Source organism: Callorhinus ursinus, unplaced genomic scaffold (genome assembly GCF_003265705.2).
Source record: "Callorhinus ursinus isolate GAN/ISIS: 27379988/994484 unplaced genomic scaffold, GSC_fseal_2.0 scaffold72, whole genome shotgun sequence".
Taxonomy (NCBI): domain Eukaryota; kingdom Metazoa; phylum Chordata; class Mammalia; order Carnivora; family Otariidae; genus Callorhinus; species Callorhinus ursinus.
Window position 1 is genome coordinate 5,057,866 of NW_027397134.1, and position 19,331 is coordinate 5,077,196.

Below are 19,331 nucleotides of genomic sequence, written 5' to 3' on the forward strand. Positions count from 1 at the left end.
GTGACCTCAGCTGCCTGTCTGTCCTTGGGGCATGGTATCATCCCTACCCTGATGAGGCCATGGAGAGGCCACAGCCCGTGTCTGGACAAATGTGAGCGGCCTCGCTCGTGATGGGGAGGTAGGTGGAGACCTGCAGGAGGATGGCCAGGGGCGGGGAGAATGACTTTGGCCTGGGGGTCTTCAGGCAGGCTTTGAAGATAGGGGGCATCGGGCTGGGGCTGGGTAGGGGTGAGGCCTCTGAGGAGGTGGGGTAGGTAGGAGGAGGTTCCAGGCAGTGAGGACACTGTGGGAAAGGCCCCAGGCCTGAGCACTCAGGTGTTGCAGGGAACAGGGGCAGTTTGGAGTGGCCGGGTGTGGGCGTAGAGCAGAGGGCAGAGTGAGGCCGGCAGGAAAGTCCAGGTCGGCTTAGGCTGGGCCCGTGATGTGGGGAAAGGAGCCAGCCTTCATCCGGGGTCTCTGGTCTGCGACAGGAGCTGCTCCTCGCGGCAGTCTTCACATCTCCACCCAGCTCGGTCCACCCTGGCCTGCATGGCGCAGCTTAGGGGGCTGGTGCCCCGCACGCAGGCGGGTGCCCGCAGGCCTGCCCCCTCCAAAGTGCAGGCCAGGCACGGTCTGTCAAGCTGGTTCCCCCCTTTCCATCCCCTCCCACTGACTCACGAGGGCCCATGCCCACCCTGGAGGGCTGACCGAGAGCAGGAGCTGGCACCATGTAGGGCCCTCTGTTTTGAGAGGCTCTATCTGCTCCTTCCTCCTGGGCCCAGGCCAGTGGGCTTCTCGGTGCTGTGTTGGTCAGTTAATAACGGTGGCAACTCTTTTTCCTTCCGCAGATGACTCTGGGGACGACGACGACGAGACTGCCTCTCCAGCTGACAAGAGCGAGCTACACTGCGCCATCAAGAGCCTCTCCTTGAAGTTGGACGACCTCAGCACGTGCAATGATCTCATCGCGAAGCACGGCGCCGCGCTCCAGCGCTCCCTGAGCGAGCTGGACGGCCTCAAAATCCCCTATGAGAGCAGCGAGAAGCTGAAGGCCGCGAATGAGCGGGCCACCCTCTTTCGCATCACCTCAAATGCTATGATCAACGTGAGTGCCCACCCACACCACTGTGCCCACCCACTTGGCACAGGGCTCCCTGTCACTGGCACCACAGTCCCCAAGTAGGTGGTGGCCAGGGTGCTTGACAAACCAGGGCTCCATTTCTTGGTGGCTTCAGGTCGTTTCCCAAAGCCTCCTGCCCTCTTTGCGGTTGTCTGGTGGGAACCGGAGTGGGGTGCGCAATCCTGATGGAGGCTTGCAGGTGGCTCGGGCCTAGCCAAGGAGGGCCAGGGCCCCAAGCCGAGCAAGTGGCTCTGCCCGGACATTAGGGACAAGGCTGCCACTCTGGTGCACAAGAGCTGTTCCTGCTCTTTCCCTAGTATGCCGCTCAGAAGCAGCAGGCTCAGGGCCCAGCAACCACAGGGGCAGGTATGCAGCTGGAAGACTGGCTTTGTGGGTTCCCTTAGCCAGAAGAGCTTGCGGATGAGCCTGCCACGGGTCATGCCAACCTGACAGTAGCCAAATGAGTAGCCACAGTCTGTAAACTGAGAGGCACAGCCTTGGGGGTCACCACATTCCACAGAGTTCTGGAAGCCACATTGCTGTGACTGGGAGCTGGGAGGGTCTCTCCATGGTGGCAGAGAATATAATGCTCACCTGTGCTTCTGGGCCCTTCTTCCTCAGTCCCCCACCCCCACCCCTGATGTGTATGCTCTTCTTGGCCTCCACCCTGCAGACACAGGTCTGACTGCAGCAGCCTCCTGCCATGGACAGCCCCCAGGAGGGGCACACAGGGAGCAAGGAGACCAGAGAGGGGAGGTGTGGGGAAATGGAGGCCACCTCAGAGGAGGCGGCCCACGTCCAGAGAAGGTGGCTCAGGCAGGCCATCAGGCTGGCCAGAGACAATGGGTAGTACTGGTGCCCAGCCTCCAAATCAAGGGGATCCAACGAGAGCAGGGCCAGGAGTCGGGAGTAGGCTGTAGGCCGAGAACAGGGTGGGAAGGTGCAGGCTGGAGCCAACGGTGGGCCAAGACCCCTGGGTGAAACTGTGGCCACCAGAGACTTGCCCCAAGCCTGATTCACTGGGATTGTGGGCAGTCCCTGTGGGGAGAGTAGACCACCCCCCCCACACACACACACCCTCCCCCCCACTACTGGAGCCGCCCCTGGTGCAGGAGGAAGCCTGAGGAATCCGTACCCTGGGGCCTGTGGCTGAGGAGGTGCACCCTTTTCCCAGGCTGCTGGGATGCACCATCCGCAGGTGCTCAGCTCCCTGTGCTCAGCCAGCGCAGACCTTTGTCCATGGCCCTCAGGGGTGCATCTGGGTGTGCATCTGGGGCGTGCCCACTGAGAGGCTGCCCTGCGAGTCGGTCCCATCCTTGGTTTGTACCCGTGTCGTCCCATGTTCCCCACTCGCTCGGGCCAGCTCCTTACAGCCCCCAGACTTTTGGGGTCTGGGTCACTGCCCTCCTTCTGGTGACAGGCCCAGACAGGAGGCGCTTGATGACAGAATGACGCACTTGTGTTTCCCCACCCGGCCCGGAAGCCATCGCCTGCCTGCGGCTTCCCTGCTTCCCTGGCACTCCCCCCCCCCGCCCACCCGCCGACACCGAAGCCACTTTGTCTTGTCTTGAGTAAGCAGTTTCGGCTTTTCCCAGATAATGAGCTTCTCAGCTGGTGTCTTTAGCAGAAACCTTTTATCAGGCATCAGAGACTCCTCTGTGTTAGGAAGCCATAAAAACCGTGTACCATCTAAGTGCATAATGAATTGTTTGTTGGGAAGCAAGCCCCTGGGGTGGGTTACAAAAGCCTGTGTGTGGTTCCAGCACCCAGAAAGTCGACCCAAGTGCCGGGGAGCTGCACCCTGGGCTGGGCTCTGCCCCCCTGCTGGCCTGAACCTGATGACAGGGCCCCTGCTACCTACCTCCACTGGGTGGGGTCGGGGGGGGCGCACCCAGAAGTGAGGGGCTGGCCCCGGCAGGCTGTGCTCATAGCTCGGACTGGGGCAGAGGCCCCGTGTTTCTCCTGGGGACCCTTCCTGATGCCGCTCCTCGCCTGGCAGGAACCGAGTCAGTTCTGGATGGGTAGTTCATGTACGCGGTTGGCAGACACCAAATCTCTCAACTTCCACTGTGTGCAGAGGTCCCCTGGACAATGCATCCCCACCCCTGGCCAGGCCTTGGCCTCCACCCCTGTTATAAGGAAGGGGTTGGACCAGGGATCTGTAACTAAGGAAGCCATGCACATTCACACCCAAGACCACTCACCCCTTGCTACAACCTCATTAATACCATTAGGTATTGTTAGTGCAAAGTGGGAACTGAGGCTCAGAGAAGTGACCTGAGCTGCCAAGGGTCACCCAGCTGGTAGGTATCTGAGCCAAGATGCAAGGCCAGGTCTTCGTGGCTCAGTGGGGGAGTGATGGCCCCTATGTTCTCAGAGGCAGCAAGGATGACCCCCCCAAGGGCGGCAAAGGCCCCCTCCCCTCTGCAGTCAGCACATGGACTGGGTGGCCTTGCATCCACCAGGGCAAAGCCCCCAGTCTCAGGAACCTGAGTCCCTGGTATGTCTCTTACCTTTAGGCTGCAGTCACACCAGGGCCCTTCCTGGGAAGCTGGGGGCTCCGAATGGGTGGAAGCCGCCACCACTGTCCCCAGAAGGCACAAACCATGATCTCCCAGGTCACTCCAGTTCTTGCTGGGAGAGGAGGAACCTGTTTCTTCCCACTGCTGAGATCCCTTTGCAACTCCGCCCGCCCCCCCACCCCCGGCCTTAATGATACACACCCTCTGTAGGGAAGCTTCCAGCATCCCCCGTGCCTGAGTTTGGGGAATCTATTCCCACTCCCACTTTAGGGCAGCCACCGCCGCCCCGTGAATTGTGAATGGCTGTGGTTTTCTACCTCATGGGCTTTGATTGAGGCTGAGTCATACAAGTGGAGCAGAAAATGAAGGATGGCTGGCCAAAGCCTACAGGGAAATGCATCCTTTAGAGAGCCCTGGGCAAGCAGCACCCTTCCCACACAGAGAGGGATCAGCTGCATCGCCTTCACTTTTACCCAAGATGGCCAAGAATCTGGGGTTGTTCATCCTTCAGGAGAAAAGTCAGAGGGACAATCGGATCTCCTTCAAATTTGGGAAAGGGCATTTTCCTTCACAAGCCTGTAGATCCCTAGCTCCCAGCAGGACAGGGAGGGGGCTCTCTGGACGATTCCTAAGACCCCAGGAACCATAGTTAGTGACACAGTCCATTCCTGTGCCACTGTGCCCAGGGGGCCGATGTGGTGAAACTCGCCTCGAGTCAAGCATGGCCCCTTCCCTTCTGTGAGTGTTGGAGGGAACAGGATGCTCAGAGGAAGTGTCTGGATCAGGAATGCTGAACAGGGCCACAGTGTTCCACCTCTCTGTGTCTTGGCCTGTGCTGTACCTTCTAGAACTTTCCCCACCCTTTAGATACCTGGTGGATCCCTTTTCATCCTCTAGAACCCCACATGGATGTCACCCAGGGCCGGGAGGCTGTCCAAGCTCCTTGTCAGAAAGCCGTTCCTTCTGGTTAGAACCCTCTGGAACCCACAGGCACTGCTGTGCCTCGCTGAGCCCACTGTGCACTTTCCCCTGTTACTTTGTCATCTGCCCCCCAGGCTTTGTGCCCCCAAAGTGAGACTCGGATTTTAACTCACCCGTGTCCCCAACAGTAGTAGCCCAGTGGGAGTGCCTAATATGTGATGTTGGAACCAAAACGGGTGTCATCTCAGAAAAGAAAATTCTAAGTTGCCCACGACTCTTGTTTGCCTGCTGTTACCATTTACAAGGCCATTCTTGTTCCATTTCCTCACTTGAACAAGGTCAGTGAGAAAGTGGGTCCAGCACTCAGCCCTCGGCCAGAGCCAGTTGTCACTGCCCCGCACCACTCTTGTCACTCTGTTTTGCAGAGAAATGACCCAGCCTGGTCACAGACAAATAGGAAGCATGATTTATGAAATTAAGTCATAATTGGGTTTTTCACAGGAGGACTGTACTGAGCCCCGGCCTCCTGACCTCTGCTTGTGGTTTTGGTTGGTGAAGCCGTGTCCACATGGCTGCTGCAGTTAGGAAAGTCCTGCCAGTTGGTAGTTGAACCCAGACCTGAGCAGCTTCTCACTGGGAAGGGCTTGTGCCAGGTGGGGACTCGGCTGTGCTCCTGGAGCTCATGATCCAGAGGACCCACCTAGTGACGCTCTGTCACACATGGCAGCAGCAGGGACAGCAACTCACAGGCCCACTTTTGCAGGCCAGGTGTGTAGAGGGCCTGGGGAGGGACTGGGGAGGTTCCCAGTCGGCCGGGAAGGGGGCTCAAGCCCAGATGACCACAGCCCACCAAGAGAGTGACCCTTGGGGGGGGGCTAGCTGGACACCTGGGAGCCAGGGCAGGGCCTGCAGAGGGCAGAGGTAGTGGCCATGGAGCGGAGCCTATACCGGTGAGGAGAGTCACTCTCAGGCAGGGAGAGAAGGTGTGAACAGTGACATCTGTCCATGGGGCCTCGGCATCTGAGGGGCTTTTCTGCGGCAGCATCTTGCCCATCCCCTGCTGGCCTGGGCAGCCTGCAAGGCAGCCCTGAAGCTTCCGTGTGCAGCACAGTGCCCAGCATCAGGAGCCTCGGCCAACAAGTGAGAGCGAGCAGGTGGGGGAAACACAGGGCTGGGGTGGCGTTGCGAGCGGCAGAGCTCCCCGACGGCGGATTTTGTGAGTCTGATCAAAGGCGGCCCCGTGGTCCCCTGCATCGATTCCTGTTAGGGTAACTGTGAACTAGCCCACCGCTGAGGAGGGACCTCACAGCCCTGTGAAACAATTTTGTTTCGTAGACAGAGCCTGGAACCTCAGCGCCCCCGGTGTCCTGCGTCCTTCCTGGAACCCAGGATGTGCCTGGTGTGTGGTCGCCTTGGGCTGGTCCCCGTGGTGTAAGGTGGAGCGTGATTGAATTAATACGTAGTCCTAGCTCATACTTTGGGTATTCGTTTCCATAAAGGAAAAGAATAAATTCCAGTTTCATTCTCTTTTCCTGTACGTTTATCTTTGGGGTGAAGCAGAGCGCCCTGGTGTGAAGGACAGGCCTCAGGGAAGGCAGTGGGATAACAACAGCAGTCCGCCCAGCTTCTTCCTGATACCTCACAACGGCCACCTGAGGTTGGCTTCGTCAGGGCTTCCTTGTCATCAGCATCGTTTGTATTAGTCAGGTGCCATCCTGAGGCCCAGAGCAGTCATTTTGCCTGGTGTGGGGGGGGGGGGCCAGGCCTGGCTGTTAGATGAGCACTGGGGTCACAGCCACTGGGCCCTGGCCCGCCCACAGGGGATCTGGCTGGGGGATCTGTGCGGAAGGGCTGAGGGGCGTCACCCGTCATCAGGTCCAGCACACCTGCACTTTCCTGGGTGACCCAGGCTTCCCACGGGTTGCCCGTGAGCCCTGTGTTCCGGCCTCATGGCCCCTGCCCCCAGCAGAAGAAACCCTCAGTATCGCCGTGGACATTCTGGGGGCAAGCTTGCCCCGCAAGGGCTGGCATCATGTCCCTCCAGCGCTGAGTCCCTCAGCAGGCTGGCAGCCTCTGGCTTGCTCCCCACCAGCTGCTCCTCCAGGCCCCTGCAGCGGTGGGGGGACTGCCCCCAAACAAGGCAGATTGCTCCTGACATGGCCCCCGCCCTTGAGCTGTGAGAGGCTGCTCAGAGTTCGTGACTCGTGTTGGGGCCCAGGACTCAGCCCCTCCAGCCACAGGGCTACCCCAGGGCCCTTAGGCGCCGTGAGTTCAGGCAGCCTGGCTTACACGCACTGAGCGCTTTGCAGCAGGGTGGCGTGCAGGCACAGGAGGCCCTCCTGTGATCCCTCCCTGGTCTAGGCCCAGGGCACACAGCGAGCAAAGCCCAACCTCTGGAACCTGGATCCCCTCGGGGAAATGTAACCACACAGATGATGAGGCATGCTCGCGGCCAAAAGACCTTCAGAGGGAACAGAGCAGGCTGGTGGGGTGGGGCAGGAGGCCCCGGGGACACACGGGCTGGAGCGGGGGGGGGGGGGGGGGGCCGGGAGGGGGGGGGGGAGAAGAGCCAGCCCTAGGTTTTCAGGCAGGCCTGGAGCAGTGGGAGGCCGGGGTGAGCGGTGGCAGTCATGGAGGGGAGGCCTGGGGGGCCAGAGTGCTCACAGGACACTTTGGGTGCTTACACTTATAGAGAACACCGTGCTTTCCACTCTGAATGAGGCTCCTGCAGCCAAGGACAGTGGTCCGACCCACGTTTTAGCAAGAGCCCCCTGCTGCTTGGAACACGGACTACAGATAAGGCTCTGGAGCCTGTGGACAGGCACTGGAGCCTCTGGGCAGGCACTGGGAGCCCCTTGTCGCCTATGGACGGCTGGTGGCTTGGACTGCAGGAAGGGGCTGGCACGGCCAGCCCGGCTGCTCAGTGTTTTGAGAACAGGGCTCGCAGAGTGGCTGTGCAGGGAGAGATCTCGGTTATCCGGGGGACTGCAAGGCGCGGGCATGAGCTACTAGTGGAATAGGGGGCCTTTGCTGTCTGATCCCCACCTCAGCCCTCACAGTGCTGGACAGGGGCCCAGCGGTCAGTCCCACAGATTCGGGTAGGACCAGGAGGGCCTTTCCCAGAAATGGGTTTTGTGCAGCCAGTGAGTGAGCAGAGCTGGGCAGTGGGTGAGCCCCGCAGGAAACGAAGATGGTCAAGGTGCCCAGCGGGGGCAGGAAGTGGCGCCGGCCGAACAGGGGGCGGATGCCCGCCAGGCCTACTTCCAAGGGCCTGATGGGACAGACAGTGCACTCTGGAGCTCTCAGTTTACCCAGGAAGGTAACAGCTTGCAGGAGACACCCCTTGGGGCCTGCAGTAGAGCTGTTTGGGCAGGATGAGCATGCGGATTCTGACAGCAGGACGCTGTGGGGAAAGGCACCAGCACAGCCAGTCTGGGTGGGGCCTGGCTCCGGATCTGCTTGAAGGGAGCTAGAAGAGAGAAGTGCAGGTGGGCATGGACAGGGTGGGGGCAAGTAGGGCCATCTGGGAGATGTGTGCAGGTATCGACGAAGCGCTAGGCCAAGGCCTCAGGTTTGGGGCATCATAGAAATAAAGCCCCAGACTGGAGCTGTTTACTGCTGGAAATACTCTGAGGCTTCTCTCAGCCCCATTTGGAGATCACAAAGGGGTTCTTGCGCCCACCCAAGCAGAGCAGGGGTGAGGGGCCCTGGAGCTGCCCTCCCTGGTCCTTCTGGGGCCCGTGGGCAGATTCCCGGCCAGCTGACCACTGTCCTGCTCTTGACAGCTTGCTCATTTGGGGCCTGGGGAGATGAATAAAAATAGATTCCATAACTGTTTAAAATCATTTGGCAAACTGGTGGCCAGATGGTGCTGGTTCCTGTGCGCAAGGGGTAAACTATTTTGAACGTGGAAAGGGCTATTTTAAAGTTTGAAGTGAAGTGAAAAGCTGCCTCTCCCGCGCCACGAGTGAGTCACATCAAGGAGAAGCCATGACCATCCCCTCGGTGTTCAGGAAGGGCCGGCCCCCGTGGGCCAAGTCTATTCTGAGTGCCGTGTGAGGAGGGGTGGCTGGCCCGGCCTGGCCTGGGAGCTGCTTGGCCTCTAGGGGCCAGGAAGGTGCTGAAGATGCAGCATGGCAGTTTGGCAGGGCCTGACCCAGAGGAACTCTACCCCCGCCCACAACCCCCAGGTTAGCCCAGCGCTACTGTCATGGCTCCGGGGGTCCCCACTCTTGGTCTTGGAGGTCTGAGATGGCTGTGCATCTCCTGCTGTGGCGGCCTCTGAGCCTTGCAGGCCTGGCCTGAATCTCAGCACTGCCCCTTCCTGCCTCTGGGAGGCGCGAACTGAGGGCAGCCTGCTGCTCCTCGGTGAGGGGGAGAAGGAAGGACCCTGTTGACCCCAGTGTGCCCCCGGGTGTGAGCTTCTGGCCAGGCACAGCGGCTCAGGGAAACCAGAACTCTGCACGACTTTGTCCTATTTGCTCCTTTTATGATAAAAGGCCAGTGAGAGGCAGATCCAGTCATGCTGGCCATGTGAAGACCAGTGCAGGGGAGGTAGATGGCACATGGGCAGCCCCTGCGACACTGAGAGCCGAAGGGTCCAGTTACCCATCCATCTGGGAGCCCTAAAGCCTGAGGGTCTCCTGCATGCCAGACACATGGCAGTCAGACATCTAGCGAGTTCTGTCTGGCTGCAGGTGGAAACACAGCCCTTTCTCCCATCCTCCCTGCATCCATGGTTACCAGAACTTGCTGTGTGCTGGTGGCTAGAGACAGAGCCAGTCGCCAAGCTGGCCCTGTCAGCCCAAGGCCCTCGCACAGCCTGGAACCTGTGAGCATTTGGCCCATCTCCCCGCCTCCTCCATGAGTCCAGGGACCACCCACCCCAGCGTCCCACAGTCCTCGGGCACCTTCCTCATGCCCCCGGCTAGGAGGGCAGTGACAACGCAGGAGACAGTGCTTCCCAACAGTCCCTGAAGGCCAGGCCTAAGCAGGGTCTTGGTCTGCAGACCCTCCCAAGAGCTTGAGAGCCTTCCTGGGTCACACACAGGACGGGCATAGGACCCAGGCCGGCTGACCCCACGCCCTACTCACCCGCCCATATTTGGGGAAAGGCAAGGTTGTTGTCCGGATTAGGATTAGGAACAACAAAAGCGATTAGAGTTTGTCCTCCTTCCTCCTGGGCACAAGCGGGCAAAGGTTTCCAGTTCGGAGACACTCTGTCCATCCCAACGGGGCCTCTGTTAGGATGACCAGCAGCATCTCCCTTTGGAGCTCACACAGCTTGGGTGAGCAGGCTTCACAGCCCCCTTCACCAGGTGGGGCTTCTGAGAAGGGAGAGCCTCTGGGGGGCAGGCAGGGCCTACCAGCCCCCCCAGCCTGTTGCTGAGCAGAGCCAGCCCCAGTACAGGGGGAGGGGGGAGGCTGTCTTTTCTGTACTGGGCTTTTGGGTTCTCACTCCGCTTTGGGGCAGCTTGGTGGGCTCCCCGCCCCCCACACGACCCACAGGACCCCAAACCTCTTCATCTCAGGGATCCTCTCAACAACCGTGGGAGTGGGAGGAAGGGACAGGGCTGGGAAACTGGAAACTTGTTCCCACCCAGAGGGCGATCACTCAGTGGGTCACAGAATCAGGGGCCCTGCAGGAGTCCTGGGGTTTGGCTCTCTGTTCTTCCCATGAGGACACCAAGGCCCAGGAGGCTATAGGCCTGGCCCAGGGTAGGCAGCAGGCAGTGCCCATGAGGGGCCCAGAGGCTGGGCCCCTTGTTCTGCCCATTCCTGGTCCCTTGCATCATTTAAGAGCTAGTGTGGGTAGGGGGCTTTGGGGTGGCTTAGGAAACTGCTCTTGCTCAGGGCTGGGCATGCGCTCTCTGAGAATTGTGGCAGAGCCTCAGGGGAAATGTGACCATGTTCAGGGTGTGGGTCAGCCAGGCCCCTCCCTGGGCCCCAGGAGGCTGCCCCCAGCTGGCCCCCCCCTGGCGGGCCCCCGGCTTAATCCAGCTTAGTGAACGCACATTGCACAGCCTAGCTCAGCGTTCCCGGGCAGCGGGGCCAGACCAGCGCCTGCCTCTCTCCGTGGCGTGGCTGGGATGGGGCCTAGAGAAGGCCGGCCGCTGCGGAGGAGACCCTGGGAGTTGAGGAAGGACACCAGGTAGGCGCAGCAGGGTGGGAGGGGTGGATGAGCTCTCCGCAGCCCATACGGTGACCGGGGTGCTTCCTCTGCTGCAGATGACCCCTCGTCCAGGAACAGTGGCAAGGCCCTTGGTCCAGCCACAGGAGCCCCTCTCTCTCGGTGTGCGGCACCCTCTGCCCTGCCCTCGTCTTTAGGGGACTGTGACACTCTATGACCTTCATGTACCCAGCCCAGCCACGTGAGGCCCCAGCTGTCCTGGGGATTTGACTTCCTGTCCCCCGCTGCTCCACACCCTTGGGCCTGCAGTGGCAGCGAGGTGGAGGTCACAGGCAGTCAGCCAGCAGGCCTGGCTGCTGGGGCAGTGGGCAATGTCCTCAGCCTCAAGGATGGGTGCTGGGAGCAGGTGTCGCAGAGGCATGGCTGAGTCCTGTTGCTTGAACAGGGTTATTCCCTGACATCCTTTCCAGCGAGCATCTCCTGGAGCCCAGCTCCCCCTCCGGGAAGGCCACAGAATCCCTCAAGGGGCCCCCCAGGCCCTGAAACCCAGCTGTACAGAGTGGTGGCAGGGCTGGTTCTGGGCCCTGGGAGACTGCAGGTAGGGTCCACAGGGACTTGGACTCCAGCCCTACACACACTGCCTTGTGGCCTTGGGCAAGTGCCTTGGCCTCCCTGAGGCTCCATTAAAACAGCGACCTCCATGCTTGCAAGAATGCCCCAGACGGCTCTGGCTGCAGAAGTGTGTGGCGTGCAGGAGGTGGGGTTGGCATCAGAATAAGCAGGTGTGTTTGGGATGGAGCCAGAAGCGAGGGTGACACGTGCCTGGGGGCCACACACGAATGGCGTGGGGATGATGGGGCCCCGGGAGAGGATTTGGGGCCAGGTCTGTGAGAGGCTGTCAGCTATTCCTCGAAATGCGACGAACATTCCATTTTCCCTTGGAAGAGAAAATGGTCGTTTCTAAGGCAGCTAGAGCTCGAGCACCTCAGAACCTCAAGGGTGGGAGAGAGGGAGCCCGATTCATCTTTTCCCCTTTGCTCTTGTGGTGCAGCCTCTGGTCTCCAGAGCCTGGTAAATGCATAAGGAGATTTCTCTACTCCCGCCCCAACCTGAGCCGGGTCACCTGCCAGTATAAATCCCTGCCCCTTCTGGAGAAGCTGGTTACAGTGGCTTAGGTGTGGCCAGGCAGGGACCTTTCGGGGAGAGTGAGGAAGCTCCTGAATCTGGGGTGGAGTGAATACACCTCCTCCCCGGAGCCTTGCAGGGGAGCTGCGGGAGACTGAGCCCCAGTTTCCTCATATGTCAACTGGGGATGATCCGACTCCTCCTACGTTGAGGATTTTGCTGGGCCGGGGTGGACAGGGAATCTGGGAGCGCGGGCTCGGTCAGATATGACTGTTCTGTCTCACAGGACATGGGCTCAGAGGGGCAGAGTGGCTTGTGCAGGAACCCAGGCCTTCCCACTCCTGATAACAAGCCTTTTTTACTCTACTTTGCTGGTTTCCTTGGGTCCCCATCACATCTTTAGGATGGTGTGTGTGGGTGAGGGGGTGCCGGGGAGGAAGCCTTGCCCAGCCCGCTCCGCACAGGGGGCTGGGAGGTGAGACCAGAGGAGGGAAGGCATGAGGGGGAAGCCTTGAGGAGAGAGATGCCTGCCGGGGACTGCCTCTGGCAAGGTGCTGTCCATCCTGTGCTCCTGCGAGGCCCCGACACCCATCCGTCAGCAGGGTGCTCCCTCGTCCAGCGAACGCTCGGAGCAGCTGTTGTGTTTGGGGGTTTGGTGAGATGAAGAGAAACAGGCACAGTGAGCAGAGAAGCTGATCTGTAGACACGAGACTGTGGGGTGGGGGGGGGTGTCTCAGGGGACCTGGCTGAGCCGGCTCGGGAGATTTCCCTGGGCGGAGACGTGGGAGAAGTCTGAGCAGCGGGGTTAGCGGGCGGGGGGTGGGGTGGGGAGGTGGGCTGCCCATGCCCCTGGTGCCCCCGAGGGAGTGTCTGTGGAAGGCTGCTTGGCCCAGCGCTCCATATCACCTCCCTGGTTCCTCCCGACAGCCCTCAGGATAGTGCTGCGTTGTCCCTGTGTCACAGATGATGGGCTGTGTGCCTGTCTCCCTCCAGGAAAGCTCGACTGTAACTGTCGGGGTCAGACAGTGTGATGTGTGTGGGAAGCGAGTGCCAGGGAGGGGCGGCCGGAGACCACCGCGTTAAAGGAGTCCAGAAGGGGCAAACCCCGAGGTCCCCGGCTTGTCCCTCCCTGCCCTCCAGGGACAGCTGAGCCCGGGCCCTCCTGCCCACGAGGATGACGGGCAGAATGACCAACCCCGGCTTCATTAGAGTGTGGCGGAACCACCTACGGCCCTGGGAAGCTGGAAAGAATCTGATGTCAGAGTAGGCCCCAAGTTTGAAGGGGCAACCTTACTTTAAAAGCAGAGTTATGTGATACAGACTCTGAGGTAACCTTGTGGAAAGGTCCAGTCTCAGTTCCCGTGCCAGACAAGACCCTTTACCTCTCTAAGCCAGGAAGTATAGCAGAATGTGGCCTTCCTTCCTTCCCTGCCAAGGGCAGGGACTGGCCTGAGCACCGCGTATGCCTCAGGCTCTCGTGGGGACAGAGGTCGTGACAAACCCTGGGTCTGGCACACAGTGGGGAGGCGGCAGCTGAACTCGGGCCCCAGCCGTCTGAAAACCCAGCATCTGCCGGCCACAGCCCGGGTTTGGTGCTCTCAGATGGCATCCTGACTGTGGGATGCTGGCCAGGGCAGAGGCCTGTCCCGGGGCTGGCTCAGAGAAAGCAAGAGTCCCCATGTCCCCACAGAAGCCAAAGGGGGCAGCAAAGGTGTTTCTGAGCACCCCAGGGCCTTCCTCACTGACTGGCAGGTGGGGTGTGGGGTGGGGGGCAGACAGGCCCCTCCCGCAGGCCCTGTGCCCACCGGCCACTCCGTGCCCCCGCCCCCAGGCCTGCAGAGACTTCTTGGAACTAGCAGAGATACACAGCCGGAAATGGCAGCGCGCCCTACAGTATGAGCAAGAACAGCGCGTCCACCTGGAGGAGACCATAGAGCAGCTAGCCAAGCAGCACAACAGCCTCGAACGGGCCTTCCGCAGCGCCCCCGGCCGGGCCGCCAACCCCACCAAGAGCTTCAGCGAAGGTGAGAGGGTGAGGGCTGCCCAACCTGTGCTCCGTCTACGCCTCCTTCTGCCCGCTGGTTCTGCTTACACAGCCTCCCCCATCCACATAGCCCTTCACACGCCCACATTTGGGCCTGCTGTGTGGCTTTGTATTTCCCACACCCACTGCCAAAGGGCAATTAGCTCCCTGCATTTAGGTTCCAGTTCTTTTTTTTTTTTTTTTTTTTAAGGATTATATTTATTTATTTGAGACCGAGAGATACAGAGAGAGAGCATGAGCAGGGGGAGAGGCAGGAGAGGGAGAAGCAGACTCCCTGCTGTTGGGGCTCGATCCCAGGACGCTGGGAGCATGACCTGAGCTGAAGGAGGAGACGCTTAATAGGTTCCAGTTCTCACAAGAAAAGTCCAGTGAGCCGAAGGGCCTCTATGTGGCAGGGCTGCCCTGGTGCCAGGTGGCGGCCCACGTAGCCTTGGGCTGGGAGTGACAGGTCGGTCAGAAATGGCAGCTAGGCCCCAGACAGACTGACCAGCATGCTGAGAGATCAGGGAGGCTTCCAGAAGGAGGCAGGCCTCTGAGCCAGAGCACTGAGCGGGAAGCTCATTCCAGGAAGGGGAGTGAGGGCAGAGCCACAGCCAGGTTAAAGCAGACCAGGTGACCGGAGTGGGGAGGGAACCAGAGGCCGGTGGAGGTGGGGGGCAGGGTCCAAAGTGGGGGGCACCCTTTGGGCTCTGGACTTCCTCAGGCAGGTGAGGGAGTTTTCAGTGTTGCACACAGGCAGCGGTTTCTCATGTATCTGCAGGAAGCCTCCTAACTCCCAAAGGAGAGGACAGTGAGGAAGATGAAGATACCGAGTACTTCGACGCCATGGAAGACTCTACATCCTTCATCACTGTGATCACTGAGGCCAAGGAGGACAGGTGCGTCCTCTCCCAGGGTTAGCCCTTCCTGCCTTGTTCTTCCTCGGCTCCACCTGTTCTTTGTGCCTGGGGTTTTCTCTCAAGTCTTGCTTCACGTTATATTTTGATTAGATTTCTTCTGTTCTTCCTTAGACCCAAAATGCCCACATAGAGTTTGAATCAGGGTTTCATTTTAAATGGAGGTGGAGAACGGGGCCTCGGCTGGATCCAGTTCCAGCCGGAGGGGATGGGGGTTGGGGCTGCCACCCGAGGGCTGGGGCCTGGAAGAGGCTGCTGCTTTTTCTTGCCTGCAGCTCGGCACAGTCCCACCCACTCCCTCCACCGCCCCAGCATTCCAGAACAGACAGGAGATGCAGGAAGTCCCTTTTATTTTCTATTTCCAAGGCTTTGTTTCATTTTTTCATAAAAGCGTCCTCTTTCTGGATGTTTCTAAATACGCACTAGAACACAGCGGTAACCGGGACATTGTTGTCAGACTCCCGGTCTTCGGGAGTCGCCCCCGGGTGGTGCAGGACGTGCAACAGGGACGAGCAGGAGCTGGGGTGGGGGGGTGGGGGGGGTGGGGAGGCACTGGAGGGGGGGGGCAAAGCTGGGTCAGAGGGCAGCACCCTGGGGCTTGAACGGAGATTTGCTATAATTAGGAGTTGCCTCATTAGGATCTTTTATTCTCATCACATTGCTTCAATATTCTATCGATAGAAGGGGCCCGAGTATGGCAGCGTTGGGGGACACCCCTCTGCTGTGGCCTGGGGAGGAGCTGCCGCTCCAAGTCCTGGGGCCAGCGACCTATGTGACCGCAGCCTGTGCTGCCCTCTGCCACCTTCACAGAGTCACAGCCTCCCATGCCCCCTCACGGGCGGGCCCTCAGCCCCTCACGGATGAGGGACTGCAGGCTTCCCAGCGGCCTTACTCCCTGCGTCTGATCTGCTGCCCGCCAAGCCCCACGCTGCCTTCCTGAAGCCCAGTCCGGGGAGCGGGAGGCCTGCAAAACCTCTGGCCGCTCCTTCTTTGCCTCTGTGGACCGACATGGGTCACCACCCCCCTGGCCTGGTTTCTCCCAGGGCAAGGGCCGTTGGGATCTCTCTAACCCCTCAGGGAGTTTCTAGTCCTATCAGCTGTATTTCCAACTCAATCGAGGTTCATTTCCCAATAATATTTTAAGATTTACTTATATTGCTCTCAAAATGAGCTTGGCTTGGCTGTTCTTTCCTTTCACTTTATCACCCAGCAGTGTCACCTTCGCAGATCCCTCCGGCTCCCCGCCCACCCCTCCCATATCTGGAGTCCCCAGGGGCCTGCGCTCTGCCTCCTCCTTTGTGCCCCCACCCTAGCCACCTTCCACACCTCAGCCAACAGCCACAGGCCTCTCTGCTGCCACCCAACCAGCAAGCAGGTGACCCCTGTGCTCAACACTCTTCACTAGCTCCCTAGGCTCCTGACAGAGCCCCAAGGCCTAAACTACCACCTTCCCTGGTAGTGTAGCTCCTCTGGGCTGCAGGCGGGTCCCTTGTCCGCAGTGACCCAGTGAATCCTTCCCATTCCCTGAGGCCCTGACTGCCAAGTGCCTGTCCCTCGCCCCGGCTGGCCCAGGTCACCTGTCCTTGGGGATCCCTCAGAGCTTGGGCCCCTCAACCATACCGCCCCCTGCTGCTCTAGCCAACCATCTCACCACAAGGATTCACAGGCACAGGCATGCATCTGACCCACTTCCTACCCTTCTGGAACCCCAGTCTAGTGCGAGAGTCAGACCAGCAGACAGTGAGGGCACAGTGGGGTCTGTCTGTGATGGAGGGGGCCCACGGGGCCCTAGGAGGCTCTGCCAGAGGAAATGGCCACTCCCAGCTTCATCCGGGTCCTGGGTCTGCCAGTCCCAGGAGGGGGCTGTATGCAGGGACCTCAGGTGACTTTGCTTGAGTGGCTGCTCCTATGGGGCATCAGTGGGTGGGAGCCCCTCCAAATCACTGTCCTGGGCCCCTCAGCCCAGCTGAATGTCCCAAACTGGAGATGTCCCATTGGAGAAGCAGCTTTGGGGTGGGCTGCCCCCTTGCACCCCACTGAGGGGTGTGGATAGAAGGTGGCCAGGTCCCCAGGAGGCCTGAGGACTTGTAAATAACTTACCTCCCCTTTTGTGTTTCTTGCAGAAAAGCAGAGGGTGGGACCACAGGCTCAGTGGACTGGACCTCATCAGATAATGTAAGTGAGAGGGAGGACCCCGAGGTTGGCTAGGAGGCAGGCTGGCACTTTGGGCTCCAGGCCCCTGGGGTGGGCTCAGTGCCCTGGCTGCCTTCATCCTGGTCTGACCGATCAGCCAGACTGCCCCCTGCGCCAGCGCCATGCCAGTGGCCAGCTCGGTGCTTGGACTGCACTGGGTAGAGGTGAGGGCCAGGGCTAGAAGACTGAAGGGGCACCCTGGCCTCCACTCACAGGCACGTTCTCTCTGGCAGGTGCTAGATGGTGCCTCGCTTGTGCCCAAGGGCCCCCCCAAAGTCAAGAGGCGTGTCCGCATCCCTGACAAACCCAACTACAGCCTTAATCTCTGGAGCATCATGAAGAACTGCATCGGCCGGGAGCTCTCCAAGATCCCCATGCCGGTAGGGAGCTGGGGCAGGGTAGCTGCAGTGGGTCCTGGGGGGTGGGGGGGTGCTTTTTTGTGCATGGATGAGAAGGAATGACCTCTGTGAAGTACCAGCAGCCTGGGTGTCATTTTCTTAAGGACACCTGAGGAGCATGTAACAAATTATCCAATCGTGTTCAATGACATTGCCAAAATCCCCTGAGAGCTGAGGTCTCAGGCTCTGAGGGAAGGAGCAAAGGAGGGGCTCTGCATTGATCAGAGATGTGGGGACCCCCAGAGCGCCTCTGCACCTGACCGGGCTTCACGGTGTCCTAGCTGCCCTGACCTCCTAGATGGGGAGTGGCAGGACTGCCCTCCTCTGGGCCGGGAGCTGTCTCTGGCGCCCACGCCAGCGAGGTCACCCAGCACGCTGAGGGTGGTTAGCATTCGCGGGCCGCCAGGCTCTGATGGCATCTCCAGGGAGGAAGAGTTTGGGGTTCAGGCCAGACTTGGCTTCACTGTGTGCCCCCGGGACAAACCCCTTCACATCTCCGGCCTCTGTGCCCACACCTGCAAAGTGGGGAGAGTAACGGCGCCCACAGAACAGTGTCGGGAGGATGAAAGGGGAGAACACAGAGCAGTCCCTGCCAGATGGCTGGCCCAGGGTCGCAGCCCAGCATGGTGAGTGACCCCGCCCTGTCCAAGGCCAGGATGGGGGGCCACCTCCAGGAGCTTTCACCAGAAAACTAGCATAATAGGTCAGAATAGGAGGAAAGTCAGCCAGCCACCCATCCATGCACTCACTCACTGAATCTGACTCGGTGCTGAGCAAGTCAGAAACTCTGGCCTTTGTGGCATTTACATTCTAGGAGGGGAGAGTGACAGTAATCGTAGTGAGAGGGTACGAGAGACAGCAGGTCCAAAAGCGGTGAGGCTGTGGAGAGAACTGAGGCCGGAGGCGAGCGCATGGAGCCGCGGGTTTAGACAGGGCTTTAGACACGGTCATCAGAGGACCCTGACCGTGAAGGTGCCATCTGGGCAGCAGTGTCCACGAACCTCTGAGGAGAACAAGGGTGCCGTGCCGACCCCAGGCCTGTGCTGGGAGCAGCGCCTGACCGCCGCCTGTCCGCAGGTCAACTTTAACGAGCCCCTGTCCATGCTCCAGCGGCTGACGGAGGACCTGGAGTACCACCACCTGCTGGACAAGGCAGTGCACTGCACCAGCTCGGTGGAGCAGATGTGCCTGGTGGCCGCCTTCTCTGTGTCCTCCTACTCCACCACTGTGCACCGCATCGCCAAGCCCTTCAACCCCATGCTGGGGGAGACCTTTGAGCTGGACCGCCTCGATGACATGGGCCTGCGCTCCCTCTGCGAGCAGGTGAGGCCCACACACACTCTGGCCAAGCCACTCCTGCTAGGTCTGGGGGTCCTAGCAAGAAGGATGGGACACAGCCTCTGTCCCTGATGTGCCCGTGCCCACAGGGCCAAGACGAGGTCCAGTCAGCAGCTGGGCCTCCTGCAGCAGGGGCAGGCCTCCCGGGTGAGGACAGAGTCAGGGCTGGTGTGTGGGTAAGGGAAGGGGGTGTGTGGGGAAGGGGAGGCCCCTCCTCCCCATCAGGAACCATGCGGCAACCCTCAAGGGTTGTATGCGGTGCTATCGGGGAGTCCGGGTGGACCAGAGCTGGGGGGCGGGTGGCAGGCAGAGGGGACCCCGCGCCATGTGGGGACCCTGGTCAGTGATGGTACAGGCCTGGAGTGTGAGGAGCTTCTGGGGTCCAGAGGTCCTGACCTGGGGGGCGGCGAGGTCAGCTTGCCCCCATCCCTTCTCTATGCCTTCCCCACAGAGATGCGTATTCTCCTCCCAGAGCAGAATCAAACCCGGGCCCTGGGGTCTGGGAGCCTCCACAGTAGCATCTCAGCCTGAGCTTTGGCGCCCCTGTCTGAAGAGGGGTGATTCTGTTGGTGCCTCCCTGGGTGCTGGGAGGACCCAGTTAAGTGCTGCGTGAAGGCACCCAACATAGAGCTTCCCGGGTGGGCTGCTGGACACGAGCCGTGGGC

The 19,331-nt window shown here is 60.3% G+C and overlaps 1 protein-coding gene across 4 annotated transcripts in view; it reads left to right on the forward strand.

Moving 5' to 3' along the window:
- Window positions 1-19,331, forward strand: part of OSBP2 (oxysterol binding protein 2) — a 163,099-nt gene that overhangs the window by 132,189 nt on the left and 11,579 nt on the right. For all 4 annotated transcript variants that reach the window (XM_025858202.2, XM_025858203.2, XM_025858205.2 and 1 more), the window contains exons 3-8: window positions 828-1,084; window positions 13,629-13,821; window positions 14,602-14,719; window positions 16,861-16,912; window positions 17,164-17,310; window positions 18,406-18,651. In XM_025858202.2, coding sequence (XP_025713987.1) covers window positions 828-1,084; window positions 13,629-13,821; window positions 14,602-14,719; window positions 16,861-16,912; window positions 17,164-17,310; window positions 18,406-18,651 — 1,013 coding nt within the window. The remainder of the gene's footprint in view (window positions 1-827; window positions 1,085-13,628; window positions 13,822-14,601; window positions 14,720-16,860; window positions 16,913-17,163; window positions 17,311-18,405; window positions 18,652-19,331) is intronic.